Source organism: Argentina silus (genome assembly GCF_951799395.1).
Source record: "Argentina silus genome assembly, chromosome: 11".
In the NCBI taxonomy this organism is placed as follows: Eukaryota; Metazoa; Chordata; class Actinopteri; order Argentiniformes; family Argentinidae; genus Argentina; species Argentina silus.
The window spans coordinates 12,996,598-13,011,717 of record NC_139665.1 but is presented as its reverse complement, the minus strand read 5'-3'; the positions used below and the strand labels follow the sequence as shown (position 1 = coordinate 13,011,717).

The window sequence follows — 15,120 nt, the reverse complement described above, 5'->3', positions numbered from 1 at the left end:
GAAGAACTGAGGCTGTATTGAGAGCAAATGGAGGCCCTACCCAGTATTAGTATAGTGTTCCTAATAAAGTGTTCAGTGAGTGTATGAGTGTATGAGTGTATGAGTGTATGTCTCAGAACATTCTGCATTCAGTGCTGTGTGCTGTGTCTCACTCATTCCTGTGTATCCATGTCCTTCTATCCAGCAAGTTCTCGTTTATGAGAGAAAAAGGAAAAGCGGCCCCTTCGTCCCTGATTGAATGTGAAGCCCCCTCCGTCTCCAGAATGAGTATGTGTGTCCACAGCCCCTCATACCTGTGGCGGTGGCTACGGACGGCTGTGTTTGTCTTGGCCGCCCTGCTACCGGCAAGTAGCGCCTGCCCCAAATCATGCGCGTGCTACGTTCCCAGTGAAGTACATTGTACCTTCAGATATCTGACCGCAATACCGGGCGAGATTCAGCCGGCTGTGGAACGAATTAACCTGGGGTGAGGATAGACTCTCTCTCTTTCTCTCTCTCTCTCTCTCTCTCTCTCTCTCCCCACCTCCCTCCCTCCCTCTGTCCCCTCTCTCTCTTCATCTCTATGAGGAATGGAAAGAGTTTCAACGCCTGTTGTCCCGCACTCTGTGAACCTCCATGTACAGTGAAGCAAGAAGGTCTGTCAACATTTGACATGAGCGTGCCGAAACCATTCACTGCTAATCTTCTCATTCCACTTCTCTCTCATCAGGTATAACAGTATAAATGCACTGAGAGAGAATGATCTTTCTGGACTGGAACACCTGGAGCTATTAATGTTGCATAGTAACACCATCCACAGCATTGCCGACAGGGTCTTTCAAGACCTCAAGGCCTTACAGGTACAGAGTACTGTCAATCATTTTTGTTGACTGATTGATTTGTTTGATTCAATGACAGAATGAATTCTAAATCCTCTGAGGCATCTGCCTCAGGTAAATCCCCAACTTCTGAACTGGATGTGAAAAATGCAACCCTCTCGATTCATAACCTCTCGCAGATTCTTCCCTGACAAGACAGGCTTTCTTCCAACCTTGTGGAGCCAAATAACTGAGCTTGGATAAAAGCCCTGTTTAAAGGCATAGTTCACATGTTTACACCTTATAGTCACCTTACCTTACCCTGAAAGTAGTCAATGGGCCAGGATGGAAACCGTAATCCATGGATCAGAGTTGTTTAAATAGCCACTACTAACTTCAGCTAACTTTAAAATAACAATAATAATAATAATAATAATAATAATACATTCACAAGTTAACAGACAACAAACAACTGAATGTGTTTAGGGATATTTAATGAGAAGAGTTGAACAGGAATGTTATTGTAGTAGAAAGGATTTAGAAGCATGCTGGATCTCAGCCACAGAACCTCAAAAGATTGGCAGGACTCCCTTCGATGTCTTAAGAGTAAGAAGGATGATGGTGGAGGCTGTTGGGAGCCCTGGAGGTATCGCTGAGTGGCGTCTGCTGTGCACGCTGTGAAACCGTAAGATTGCAGGACTCCCATGGAAGTCTGGTACTGAAGGTTTGTGAGCCGAGGGTCGAGTGAGCTTGTTTTGGTCCTGAAGGTTGGAGCGTATGTCGCTTTGGTAGGCTTGTGATGACCTACAGCCTAAGAGTTGGACGGCATTTGGATGATGTGAAGTGGTAGAGGCAGCACCAATGCAGAATGAAGTTGAACAGGAATGTTCCGCAGCACCATTGCGGAATGAGTGGCCGGAGTACAGTGGCTGTTTAAAGAACTCCGAACCATGGATTACATTTTACATTACATTTTCTCCTTGCCCATGGACGATTTTCAGGTTAAGGAACCATCTGACTTTAAGCTGTAAAAAAGTGAACTATCCCTTTAACATCACTCTGATAGATAATCGAGGAAAATGTTAGGATATAACCAAATAAACAGCTGAATTTTGTGCACGGTGTTAATCTGTGTTTGGCTTTTGATCTGTCTTTGGCTTTTGATTTGTAGGCTCTAAGGGTTAGATGGAGGGGGGATTCATTTTTTATAAAACAGCTTTGAGTCACTCTACATTCAATACCTTTTCCAACAGCTGTTTTCTGGCAGTTTTCCACTCCCAGATGGCATAACCTCACTTCACCTGTAGACATGTCGCTTTTACGACATTGTTTATAATGATGTTCCTTCAAGAGAGATGCCTCTAGGGTATTTCTGCAGCTAACTTTGTTCTTCCAATACTAACAACGTTCTCTCAGGTACTAAAGATGAGCTACAACCGGGTGAAAGAGATCAGCAAGGAGACGTTCAGGGGCTTGGACGGCCTGGTGAGACTCCACATGGACCACAACCGCATTGAGTTCATCAACCCAGAGGCTTTTTATGGTCTGACCACGCTCCAATTGGTCCACCTGGAGGGCAACCTGCTGCAGCAGCTCCACCCTGACACCTTCGTCACGTTGAGGCACAGCCAGGTGTTCAAGTTGTCCTTCGTCAGGAACATCCACCTGTCGGACAATGCCCTCACTAGCCTGCCCGCCGACATCTTCGCCGGCTGCTCCCAGCTGGAAAACGTCTATCTCCATGGCAACCCCTGGTCATGTGACTGCCACATGGATTGGTTCGCGCAGTGGACAGAGAGAAACCCAGGTAAGAAGTAGATCTGTTTCCAGTTGTACTGTGTATGAGGCAGTTGAGAAGTCTTCAATACTGTAGCATCTACATGTCCACAGTAAGAAACAAATCAGACGAAAATAGCTTTGAATGAGACATCTAGTGGATCTGTACGTGCATGAATTAGGAAAATAACTCTTAACAATGAAATGGAATAGTAGATGTGTTTAACCAGTGCTGTTTGGGAAAGCATCCAACAGGAAAACCATGCCTGTCCAAAGCAGACATATAAATCTTGACTGAAGACAGGTTGCTGGAATGAGAGTTCTTTCAGAGATCATCTCTTTCTCATTCTCAGCATGTGGTGAAATGGAGTAATGTAAAAGTACAGCGGGACAAACATTTTACTATTTTAGGAAAGCATGCACTTGTAAGTTATTGTAAGTAAGTAAGTATTCAAACAATTTGTATATATTCATATATGATATGGTTCATGTAGATTGAATTATCAACATCATGATTGATAAGATTTGGTATCCACAGACATGACGAGGGAAATCAATGTGTGCATTCAAAACATTTACACCATTGTTTGTGGGATGTTACATGGAACATATTTTGGAAATGTGTAACTGTTTCGGAGATAAGTAGTTAATAACTGTCTTATTTTCCAGGTGTGCTGAAATGTAAGCGAGACAGGAAATACGCCCGAGGACAGCTCTGCCCTGTCTGTGAAAGCCCCGCCCCCCTTCGAGGAAGGAGCCTTGGCCAGCTCCCCCGCCATACCTTCACATGTACCAAGCCCTGGATCCACCCCCACCTGAAGCAGAAGAACATCAGCCTGGAGGAGGGGGACTACACCCCTGTATACCCCCGTGACTTCATCGCCCCCATCGGATCCCTGCACATGAACCTGACGGACCAGTTCCACAACGACGCCAGCATCTCCTGCACAGTCCAGAGGCCCTCAGCCATGGAGAACCTGACTCTAACCCAGATAGAGGAGGGGGAGAATAATGTGACCATGCTAACTGCAAGCATAGCCACGTCTCTGGTCTGTAATATTGACTACGAGCATATCCAGCAGCTTTGGCGTATCCTGGCTACCTACAGTGACACTCCGATGAAGCTGGAGAGAGGGCTGATGCTGTCCAGGAGCCCAGAGATGGCTTTCAGGTACACGCAGCTTAGGCCAGACGATAGACAGGAGGACATCAACACGGACATCGAGGCTGAGATCAAGGCCGCACCTGCGTGGTTGATGCAGGACGAGATCCACTTTCAGCTGGACCGCACCACAACTACGTTCTCCACTCTGCATATAAAGTACAGGTCTGTAGTTAACCTGCGTGTGGAGAACAAGGCACCCAAGAGGGACCGCTATAGCTGGACTATCATCAAACGAGACAACCAGACCAAAACGGAGCACTCAGTCCTTATAGGTTAGTAGTGAATAGGCTGAGATAGCCCGATACAATGTGATTACACCCAGCCACTTAAACACTAAGCTGTGCATGAATTCTGTTAAATTCTGCATAAATGTACATACTTAAACTGTTACTTCTATAATAAAGAATGTTGAACTTTTTTTTTTGCAATTGCACAAAGTATGTGCTTAAAAATCTCTGATATTGTAATAACATGTTATTACAGGCGGAGTAGTCGAGCTGGACTGCCAGACCCTGGGGGAGCCCAAGCCCTCTATTGAGTGGATCTTAGCGGATGGCACGAAGGTCCGGGCCCCTTACTCCAGCGAGGACCATAGGATAGCGATCACAGCTGATGGGAGGCTGACTCTCAGAGGAGCAGACAGCTCGGATACAGGGCTCTACCGCTGCATCGCCACTAACTACCTGGACGCAGACCTGCTGATCTTCCGGGTCACGGTGCTGTCTCCAGACGTGGAGGAGGCAGAGGTCAACGGGGTCCAGCTCTCACGGCCGCTGGGCCAAAGCCTGGTTCTGGACTGTGGATCCACAGGAAGCCCTGAAGCCTCGGCCCAGTGGATACTACCTGACCACACGGTGCTGGATAGGTCCTATGGCAACAGGAAGCTTTATAAGAATGGGACATTGGCTATACAGGGTCTCACCGCCAGGGACAGAGGGTTTTACAGGTGCCTGTCCGCTAATTATCTGGGGGTGGACCTCTTGACGTCCCAGGTGACCATCACAGGTGAGGGGTCACAGAAGCTGACGGTGGTGGATTACGAGGGCTCAGGGGCGGAGATTGAGGTTGACCCTAGTTTGACGGAGGTGGGTGAAGTTTCACGCAGCGAGATCCCTTCCTCCGGCTCCTCTGACAGAACCAGTCAGGAGTCCAGGACCATCACCTCGGATAGACCCTACCCCAGACTCAGGCCTTCTCAGGGCAGAGGCTCAGGGGGGAGGCTGGCACACAGACGGAGGGGTTCAGTCAGCAGTAGACGCACCTTGAGCAACAGGAGGGTCTTTGACAAAACCTCCAGAAAAGTTGACCCCCAGAAGTTTGCAGAGTTCATGAAGAAGGCCCAAGGTGGAAGAACAACAGAGCCAGGGAGTGAGAGTGAAAAAGCTAGAGATGAGTTGAATGGAGACTCTGGGCTTTCTGGGGATGGGGATACAGGTTCTGGGGAGAGTCTCTCTGAAGACAGACTTATCGTTTCACCAAGCAATGTTATGCCAACTACAGATAAGGCTGATGAGAGTCGAAAAGGTATAATTGCAAACAAACAGAATGTTGATGATACCATGGCAACCACGGAGAACAGTCAGAATAGTGTCATGATAACAACAGAGAACGGCCAAACCAGTGCCATGGCGACCACAGAGATCCCTGATGACAGTCAGACAAGTTTCACTGTAACAACAGACAACACAGACACACTGACAACAGAGACATACACCCAGTCCAATGCTACGCCAATCGAGTCCACATTTACCCAAAGCACAAGGAGGTTCAGTCAAAGTGACGCAGCCACACCATTTAATATTGCTCTGGACCACACAGTCAGTCCCAGTGTCAGTGAGTCTACAGAGTTTAGTGAGCTGTACTCTCTGGAGAGAACCACCAAAGGGGCTCAGAGGCTTCCTGTCACTCTTCGCCTCACCATGACAGATACTACAGACGAGACCCAGCTTTTGTTCTCTTCAGGAGAACCCCCTGCAGAGCCAGAGACCTCAGCTGGTTCGGCGCTCCCACTCCTCAATGACCCCAACGTCACCCCCATGATGGATGGACCTGGCCCTGTGGTCCACACCTCCACTGACCAAGACAGCCAGACCACCTTCACTGCAGTGACCACCACGGAGCGTGAGCAGGATGAGATCACCTTCCACACCACCCAGAGGATCAAGTCTCCGCGTCTCCCAGCGGGCTCCACCATCATCTCCCGGCAGCAGATCCACATCATCCCACCAAAGAAGGGCAGGGGAGGGGGGAGGAGGAGGACCTTCCCAGCTAGGAGGAGGATCATAAAACCCAACAGGATCACAGACATCCAGTCCTACCTGAACAAACTCAAACAGCCCACAACGGTGAAACAGCAAGGAAATGCCACAGTACCATACACCATGGAGCTAACCACAGGTAGGTAACTATGAGAGAAGCAATAAGCAGAACACACCAAGAGGGTGAACAAAATAAATTACTATTCTTTAGATATTCAGATAATAAATGTCAGTATTTCAATTAAATTACTGTCCAAACGTACACATGTCCAATGTCCACACCTCAACACTGTGCGTTTATGTCAACACTTCACACTTGTGGCAGTGTCACAACAGCATGGTAACACAGTCTTGTAATACATGTGATATTGATGACATCTTTGTTGTTTTTTTTTTATTCCAGATTGTGACTGTGATGATGACGGGAAGAAGAAGACGACTGGTGAACAGAGGGCCATCACACTCACAACATCACCCGATGTCCCCAGCTCCTCGATACAAAAGATAGAGAGCTCCATCACTGTAACACGGGACACACCCATAGTTACCACCACGTATTCCACCCCCCTACCAGAGTCCACCACCACCACCTTGCCTCCCTCCACCCAGTCTCAGTCCAGGATGGAGGTCTCAAGTGGCTACATGACCTCTGCTGATGCCCCAGAGTCTGACCCAACGCAAGAGCCCTATGTCAGCACAACCGATGAATCAACAACCTCAACTGCCATCACCACGTCCGCCTCCAAGGTAATCCGAGGCAAGATCCCCTGGGATAGACTGTTTGGTGGCAGGGGGAGGCAGAAGGAGATACTCGACAGGCTACGAAAGCCGTCCAGGCCGTCTACCACCACAGAGAGTTCAATGATGGTCGAAACCACAACCACGACCACAACCACAGCCCCCACCGCATTACCCACAGCTGAGTCTCTGGCTGAACCTGTGACCAAGTCTCCATCAAGATCAGGAGCACACAGAGAGACCCCAGAGAGTTCATCAGATGACGACTATGGAGATTCCTCCTCTGCTGACTCTGAGTCTAAGGCCTCCACCACACCCCAGCCTGGCGTCAAACCTGAGACTACAACCCCAGCATATTACTCCAGGTCTTCCACCACCACTGAGTCTTCTCCAGACACCCAGACAATCCTTGCCCCACCCACAGCCAAACCTGCCCCAAGGGAAGACGCCAACGAGGCCTCGTCCTCTGGGTCTGAATCAGGGGGGTCCGGGGGGTACCCTGCTCGTCGATTTGGGGGCCACCGGAGAACGAATGGAGGAGGGGGGTTCCGTCGGAGAGGAGGTTTCAGGGGCAGGAGGCCTTTCAGGAAAACCACGACAACCACCAAGGCCCCTAGCACCACAACCATGGAAACAACAGAGCCCCTAACTACCATGGAAACCACTATGGAGACTACCATGGAAACCACCATGGAGACTACCATGGAGACCACCATGGAGACTACCATGGAAACCACCATGGAGACCACCGTAGAAACCACCACATTACCCCAGTGGACTGTCTCTGTGTCCAAGCCCTTGTATACCCCCTCTAGAGAGGCAGACAGGTCTGCAGTGACTGTCTCCACTGACATGACCTTTGAGGAAGAAACAACCACAGACTTGTATGAAGAAGACTGGAGGGACCATGTCAAGGAGTCCACCACTAGCCGTCCACGACACTACTCAGCAACCACACGACCCAGAGCAACTTCAACCACACCTTATCCAACGACCACAGTCAGACCCACTACCACATCAAGGCCATATACTACATCACAAAGCAGAATGCATAGCAACACCAACATAAGGCTTCCACCGGGGAGAGATGCTGGTCGACCGACTCAGAGGCCCTTCATGAGAAGAACCAGGCCTACTGTGTCCAGTAACGGAGCTAGACCAGGACCAGGCAAGATGCTCACCTTTGACACACTGACTGTTCTCACAGCAGAGCAGGGCTACACAAACACCCCAGCCACTTACAACAGTAAGGACATAGACAACGCCATCTCTAATGCATATGACCACACTACTGGCTATGAGACCACAACGGCTAACATTGTTGGCTTTGAGCCCTCCACTAAGGACATGCCCACCAAGCCCAGGATAGTGGGGGGCAACGCGGCCAGTTTTACTGTCCTGTCCAACTCAGACGCCTTCCTCCCCTGTGAGGCCTCTGGTAACCCTGAGCCCACCATCAGCTGGAGACGCTTCTCCTCAAGCACAGGTACATATGGAGACTGGAAACTGTAATTGTTCAGCATTAAAGTATGAATGGAAATATCTACATATATATACAGTACCAGTCAAAAGTTTGGACACACCTTCTCATTCAATGGTTTTTCTTTATTTTTATTATTTTCTACATTGTAGATTAATATTGAAGACATCAAAACTATTAAGGAACACATATGGAATTATGTAGTAAACAAAAAAGTGTTAAACAAACCAGAATATGTTTTATATTTTAGATTCTACAAAGTAGCCACCTTTTGCTTTGATGACAGCTTTGCACACTCTTGGCAAGTTTGTGTCCAAACTTTTGACTGGTACTGTATATATATGTGTGTGTATATATATATATATATATATATATATATATATATATATATATATATATATATATATATATATATATATATATATATTTCTATGAGTCATTTCTCTTCATGAAATTATCTTGTCATCAAATAAAAATAATACAAAATGATGTTTTCTCTCTCTCTCTCTCTCTCTCTCTCTCTCTTTCTTTCTCAGGAAGCACACTGACCATCAGGGGTAAGATGGGCAAGTTCGAGCTGTTCGAGAATGGCACGCTCTCCATCCAGAATGCCAACATCAAAGACCGCGGCCAGTACCTTTGCCTGGCGGAGAACGACCAGGGCTCAGACAAGCTCCTGGTCACCCTGTCCGTGGTGGCCTACCCCTCCCGTATCCTGGAGCCCAAGGTGCGTGAGATTAAGTCCCACTCTGGGAAGACCATAGAGATGAAGTGCAAGGTCGAGGGCCGCCCCACCCCCCTCGTGTCCTGGATCCTGGCCAACCGAACCCAGGTTAGAGGCCACAACGCCGACCTGGGGAGAGTGTCAGTCACCCCAGAGGGGACTCTGGTTATCCAGCAGGTGTCCGTGTACGACCGGGGCCATTACAAGTGCATCGCCAGCAACCCGGCAGGAGCTGACACAGCCACTGTCCGACTGCACGTGGTGGCAGCGCCCCCTGGGATCCTGGAGGCCAAACGGCAGCTGCTGAAGGCCAGTGAGGGTCAGTACCTGTGGGTGCCCTGCACTGCCCAGGGCAGTCCTCAGCCTACAGTACACTGGGTGCTCTATGACGGGACCACTGTTCGCCCCCAGAGGCCCTCTGTTGACCCCAGGTTGTCTGTGTTCCAAAACGGGACGCTCCACCTGAAGGGCGCCGCCGCCACGGACAGCGGGAAATACGAGTGCATCGCCACCAGTTCTACGGGGTCGGAGCGGAGGGTGGTGACGCTGACTGTGGAGAAAGGGGAGGCGGCCCCACAGATCGTGGAGGTGTCACAGAGTAGGTCAGAGCTGTCGTATGGGGACCAGCTGAGACTGAACTGCTCGGCCACCGGGAACCCCAAACCCAGGATCATCTGGAGGATTCCCTCTAGGGCTGTGGTGGACCAGTATCACAGGTATAGTATCACCGCTCACCCGCGTAAAAACAGATTCACACACACTCAACGCCACAGTCTGTGTGATGATGCGGCCCTGCACCGACATCGCATTTTGGATTGAGTTCCCTTCCATTCCCCGCCTTTTGCTTTTTTTTGCTTGCTGATGGATGTCCATCAATTTTTGATGAAGACGTTACTCCATGCTCACATACACACATAACTTCGCTAACCTACACACAAACTGGATGTCAACCATGATATCTCCGGTTGCAGCTTTGAAATGTGTTTAAAACTAGCTTTTCAATATCATGTTAGTCCATTTACCCAGAGCTACGTAAGTCTGTGAATTTGAGAGTGGTCACATATCCTGAGCCCCATATCTCAACTTTATACCAAAACATTGCGAGCAAGCCATTTGGCTGAAAAAACTAATTAAGAATTGTACCAGACAGGCACACACACATACACACACGTACGGGCACAAGCACACACGTACGCACGCAAGCACGCACACACACACACACACACACACACAGAGACACAGAGTAGATGAACACACACTCTAATGCACACTCATACCATTCAGTCCCTGGTTGCAATACACACAGGATATCTTTTTGACAGGTACATAGATTCTCCTCAAACAATTCAGAGAGTGCAGAGAGCTGAGACTGGTTCTTCAGAGCAGAGAGAGAGAGAGAGAGAGAGAGAGAGAGAGAGAGAGAGAGAGGAATGCTTCAGTACAGGGGTTTTAGTTAGTCTCCATTCATGCACTGAGTACCTAAAGTCCTGGAATTTTGAAATGTAACCTGAATTGAAAACAGAGACTTAAAAAATGAAACCACTCTTTAAATCTAAACCGATTTCTCTGGCACCGATTTAACACATGCAAAAAAAAAGTAAGATCTCTTGGGTTCATTGTACCATTATTTATATAGTTGAAATATCTCTGTTTTCATTTTAAAGTTCTCGTCTTGAGTTACCATTTTCCATCGTTTTCGGCTTCCTGCATGGACCCTTTGGGTGATACCCGTAAGGTACAGAATAATGGTGTCTGTGTTTTTATCTGAGGATTAGTCAACCCTGGGCGCTGAAAATCAGAGGAGACAGGTTGAGATACTGAGCTCCTCGAGCATACAGATTAAAGGTTTACATTAATCTGATTTGATCCCAATGTATATAGTGTGCCATGAAGATTAAAGGTGGGCACTGGAGCTGTGTTTGTAGACCATAAGCCCAGAGTATCATGTTGCAGGAAAATTATGTTGTGCTGGCTTTGTGTGTTTACAATGTAATAGTTGTTTTTGGTTTCGTAGAAATAGTATGCCAGCATACCAGCATTCCAGACTATCATTATGGTTGCACAGTGTGGTGTCAGTAATACGTATGTTCATCAGGCTAGTGTTACAAGTTTCAGTAGAGAGGTTTTGGTATGCACGCAAGTATTGGGTAACATGTTTAAACTTATTCTAAGGCCAAACTCCTAGTCATCATTGATATTCAGACAGCATGTCCTAGATCATTAGCATGAACTAAATGCTATTGCATTTGATGAAAAGCATGCATCTCATTAAGCTATCGACTAAACAGATGTATTACTTAAACAAATGCATTACTTAAACAAACGTATTTGTTCTAAGTCACTTTGGATAAAGGCGTCTGCTAAATGCCATAAATGTAAATGTAAATGTAATGGTCTCTTCAAATGAAGTCATATCATAAAGACAAAGCCAAATCTTGTGGTGAATCTGTATGAAGTGACCTTAGTCAGCCTGTCACTATTGTCTCTAATTAGCAGTGGTGCTTAGTAGTAAAACACAAGACGAGAATAACTACTATGGTATTCGCCCAAAGAACATCTGCAAGAGGAGCATTAAGATTGCATTTCTTCAAGAACAAGTCATATTTTATTTGAGTTAGAACTCAGTCAAAGCTAATAAATGGGGAACATGAGAGAACCACAAGAACCTTGGCATCCTGATAGTGGCCTTTATAGTATATTGCTCCTAGTAATGTGGTTGACCTTATGCCATGTATTCTCTGTGGATGTAACGGCTGAAAAAAAAGAGTGTGTATGTAGGTTTGGAACAGAGCTATACTGTATAACACATTGGCAACACAACACTGGCCTTTGTAAGTGTACTCTAGAACATTTTTCTGAGTAATGGTTTGATTCACTGGTCAGTGCATAAAATCATTATTCTCACACTTATTTCATTAGCGAGTTTATGTAAATAATGGCACAAAGCGGAAAGTTCTTTATTTTTCTTTTCCTTGTGTTTCGCATCTCATTTAAACTGTTATGATGGCTGGCTTGGCAACCATGGCATGTTTTCTATTAAGTATTTTATTGTATTCTGCAACTGCAGGAGCAAAACCCTTATTATTATGAGCTATGGCCTTGATAAATGACAGACCCAGGTGTGCACTTACGCTGATCTTCTATAAGCCTCTGGCCCATTAAAAAGGGAATGCTTGTGTGTTTTATGGAGACGGATGGAGGAATCCAGTAGCAGCACATGGATGCTCCACAGGAGAAAAAGCCATTACAGTACATATCCTACATGTGATGACATGACTGCTGCTGACTTTACAGAATGTTCTTTATATAGCATACGTGTGCATTTTTTTTTTGCACAGGACATTTTAAAGACAGTCATGAGAAATACAGTGTTATAATAAATTTGACAACATTTAGAGAATGTATCAGGGAGATCCACATAATTTATTCTGTCATTTGGCATCCTCCTCCAGTCATGACCAATGATCCTAACTCTCTCTTCTGTCTTTATCCAGGATGGGAAGTCGAATCCAGGTCCTGGACAACGGCACGCTGATCATAGACTCTGTAAGCGACAAGGACGCCGGGGACTACCTCTGCGTGGCGCGCAGCAACGTTGGGGATGACCTGCAGCTCATGAAGGTCTCTGTCTCCATGAAGGCGGCCAAGATCGACCCGAAGGTCTACGGCAAGAAGCAGGTCCCTTATGGCAACGACCTGAAGGTGGACTGCAAGGCCTCTGGAGCTCCAGAACCAGAGATCTCCTGGGGTCTACCGGACGGCACCCTGGTGAACAGCGCTCTGCAGGCAGACGCCAGCAGCAGAGGCGGTCGATCACGACGCTATGTCCTGTTCGACAACGGAACGCTTTACCTCAACCAGGTATGTGAGCGGTCTACTGTACTTGAAGCATGTTTGCAACCTCAGTAACTTTCGTTTATGAGCCCTTTGTAAACCATTGATAAATAATTCATTCGCTATTAACACATTAATACAGCTTCCAAGGAACATTCACACAAACTGTTTTCTAAGAGACTGACATCAAGCACACAACTTTGTGATTGAGGATTGCAGCTAGTTCGCCTTCCATTGAAAGCCTAATGTTGCTAGCTAACTGGCCAGCTAAGCTAACTGTAGAGTAGTATTCTAGTTTCATGTCTTTGATGAAGATTCTTTTTTTTATTGTATGGTAGCAAATATAATTTTCTAATTTCACTGAGGTTCATTGTGGTTTAGTGGGTTGATAATCAAACAGTTTGCACCAGTGGTGAACAAAATTCTACGAATTCTTAATGTATTTAAACATTATTTGTAACACATGAGAAACACTTGGGTAAACATTGAAGTTGTATTTGTAAATGTTTATTAGCATATCATTAATTAAGCAAACTGGGTTTATCTAAACATCCATAAACATGTGTTGATTTATAAGCAGTTAGAAAAACATTCTGAAATGTTTGAAAAAATCATCTGAAAATGATCTATACACATAGCTTTGGGATGACATCTAATCAACTGTAATGTCCAGAATGTGATATTGGTGTATATGAAAGAAGCATTTTTCTCTTCCAATAGCTGGATATCTGTCCTGCACTTCTAGTTTGTTTCTCATGTCACACACCCTGACGCTATCTCCTCTCACAGGTGGGCATGGCCGAGGAGGGCGACTACACCTGCTACGCTGAGAACCAGCTGGGCAAGGACGAGATGCACGTGCACATCACCGTAGTAATGGCGGCGCCACAGATACGCACTACCAGCCTCACATATGCCAAGGTGAAGCCCAGGGGAAACATCCGTTTCGACTGTGAGGCTATAGGGGAGCCCAAACCTAAGATCCTGTGGATGCTTCCCAGTAACGACATGATTGCCGCCTCCAACGACCGCTACCTTATGCATGTCAATGGCTCGCTGGATATCCGTGACGTGACGCTTGTGGACGCCGGGGAGTATGTCTGCATGGCTCGCAACACTGCCGGGGACGCCAGCAAAGTGTACAAGCTGGATATCGACGGTAACCCCCCTGTGATCAACGGCTACTACCAGAACAGGACGGTGGTTAAAGACACTGCAGCGAAATACTCCAGGAAGTTAATCCACTGCAAGGCAGAAGGGGACCCGCCGCCAAAGATCACCTGGATCATGCCGGACAACATATTCCTCACAGCGCCGTACTTCGGCAGCCGGATCAACATCCACCACAACGGGACGTTGGAGTTCCGGAACGTTCGTCCGACGGACACGGCGGAGTTCATCTGCATGGCGCGGAACGACGGCGGCGAGGCGGTGATGGTGGTGCAGCTGGAGGTCACCAGCATGCTCCGCCGGCCCATCTTCAAGAACCCCTTCAACGAGCGCGTCGTGACCAGGATGGGAAAAACCACCGTCCTTAACTGCTCGGCCGACGGTCACCCCACGCCGGAGATCATCTGGGTGCTGCCTAATGGAACCCGCTTCACTGGCGGGCCTGACCGGGGCTCCCGCCATCACCTGAGCAGTGACGGAACCTTCGTCATCTACAACCCCAGCAAGGAGGACGCTGGGAAGTACCGTTGCGCCGCCAAGAATTCGCTGGGCTACATCGAGAAGCTGATCGTTCTGGAGGTGGGGCAGAAACCCTACATCCTCACTAGGCCCAGGGGGATCATACGCAGTGTGTCCGGGGACCCTCTCTTCCTCCACTGCCTGGCTGACGGGAGCCCCAGGCCCAACATCTACTGGAGCGTCCCCGGGGGCCACACCCTGACCCGGCCTCAGGTCCACGGTCGCCACCAGCTGATGGACAATGGGACCCTGGTGGTCAAGGACACCACCCTCCACGACCGGGGGAACTACGTGTGTCGGGCGCGGAACGACGCCGGCGAAGCCATCCTTACTGTTCCCGTAATCATCATCGCCTACCTTCCCCGGATCACCACCGGGCCCCCTCCCAGTGTGAGGGCGGTAGCAGGGGCGCCCGTTCAGCTCAACTGTGCTGCCATCGGGATCCCCAAGCCAGAGATTACCTGGGAACTGCCAGATCACTCGGTGCTCTCCACGGCAGGGAAAGGCAGGTCGACAGGCAGCGAGCTGCTCCACCCTCAGGGCACGCTCATCATCCAGAGACCCACATCTTCAGACTCAGGCACCTACAAGTGCCTGGCCAAGAACCATCTGGGCACAGACTCACGAGTCACATATGTGCGGGTGCTGTGAGGAACGTA

At 48.0% G+C, this 15,120-nt stretch overlaps 1 protein-coding gene across 1 annotated transcript; it reads left to right on the top strand.

Annotated features, from left to right (window-relative positions):
* Nucleotides 1-263: 263 nt before the first annotated feature.
* On the top strand, nucleotides 264-15,112 carry igsf10 (immunoglobulin superfamily, member 10; the record flags this gene model as incomplete). Its single annotated transcript, XM_083680612.1, has 9 exons — nucleotides 264-466; nucleotides 710-839; nucleotides 2,214-2,604; nucleotides 3,243-4,010; nucleotides 4,222-6,135; nucleotides 6,400-8,220; nucleotides 8,751-9,654; nucleotides 12,433-12,799; nucleotides 13,562-15,112. 9 exons carry the CDS (start codon nucleotides 264-266, stop codon nucleotides 15,110-15,112), a joined length of 8,049 nt encoding a protein of 2,682 aa, XP_083536738.1.
* Between the last annotated feature and the right edge of the window lie 8 nt (nucleotides 15,113-15,120).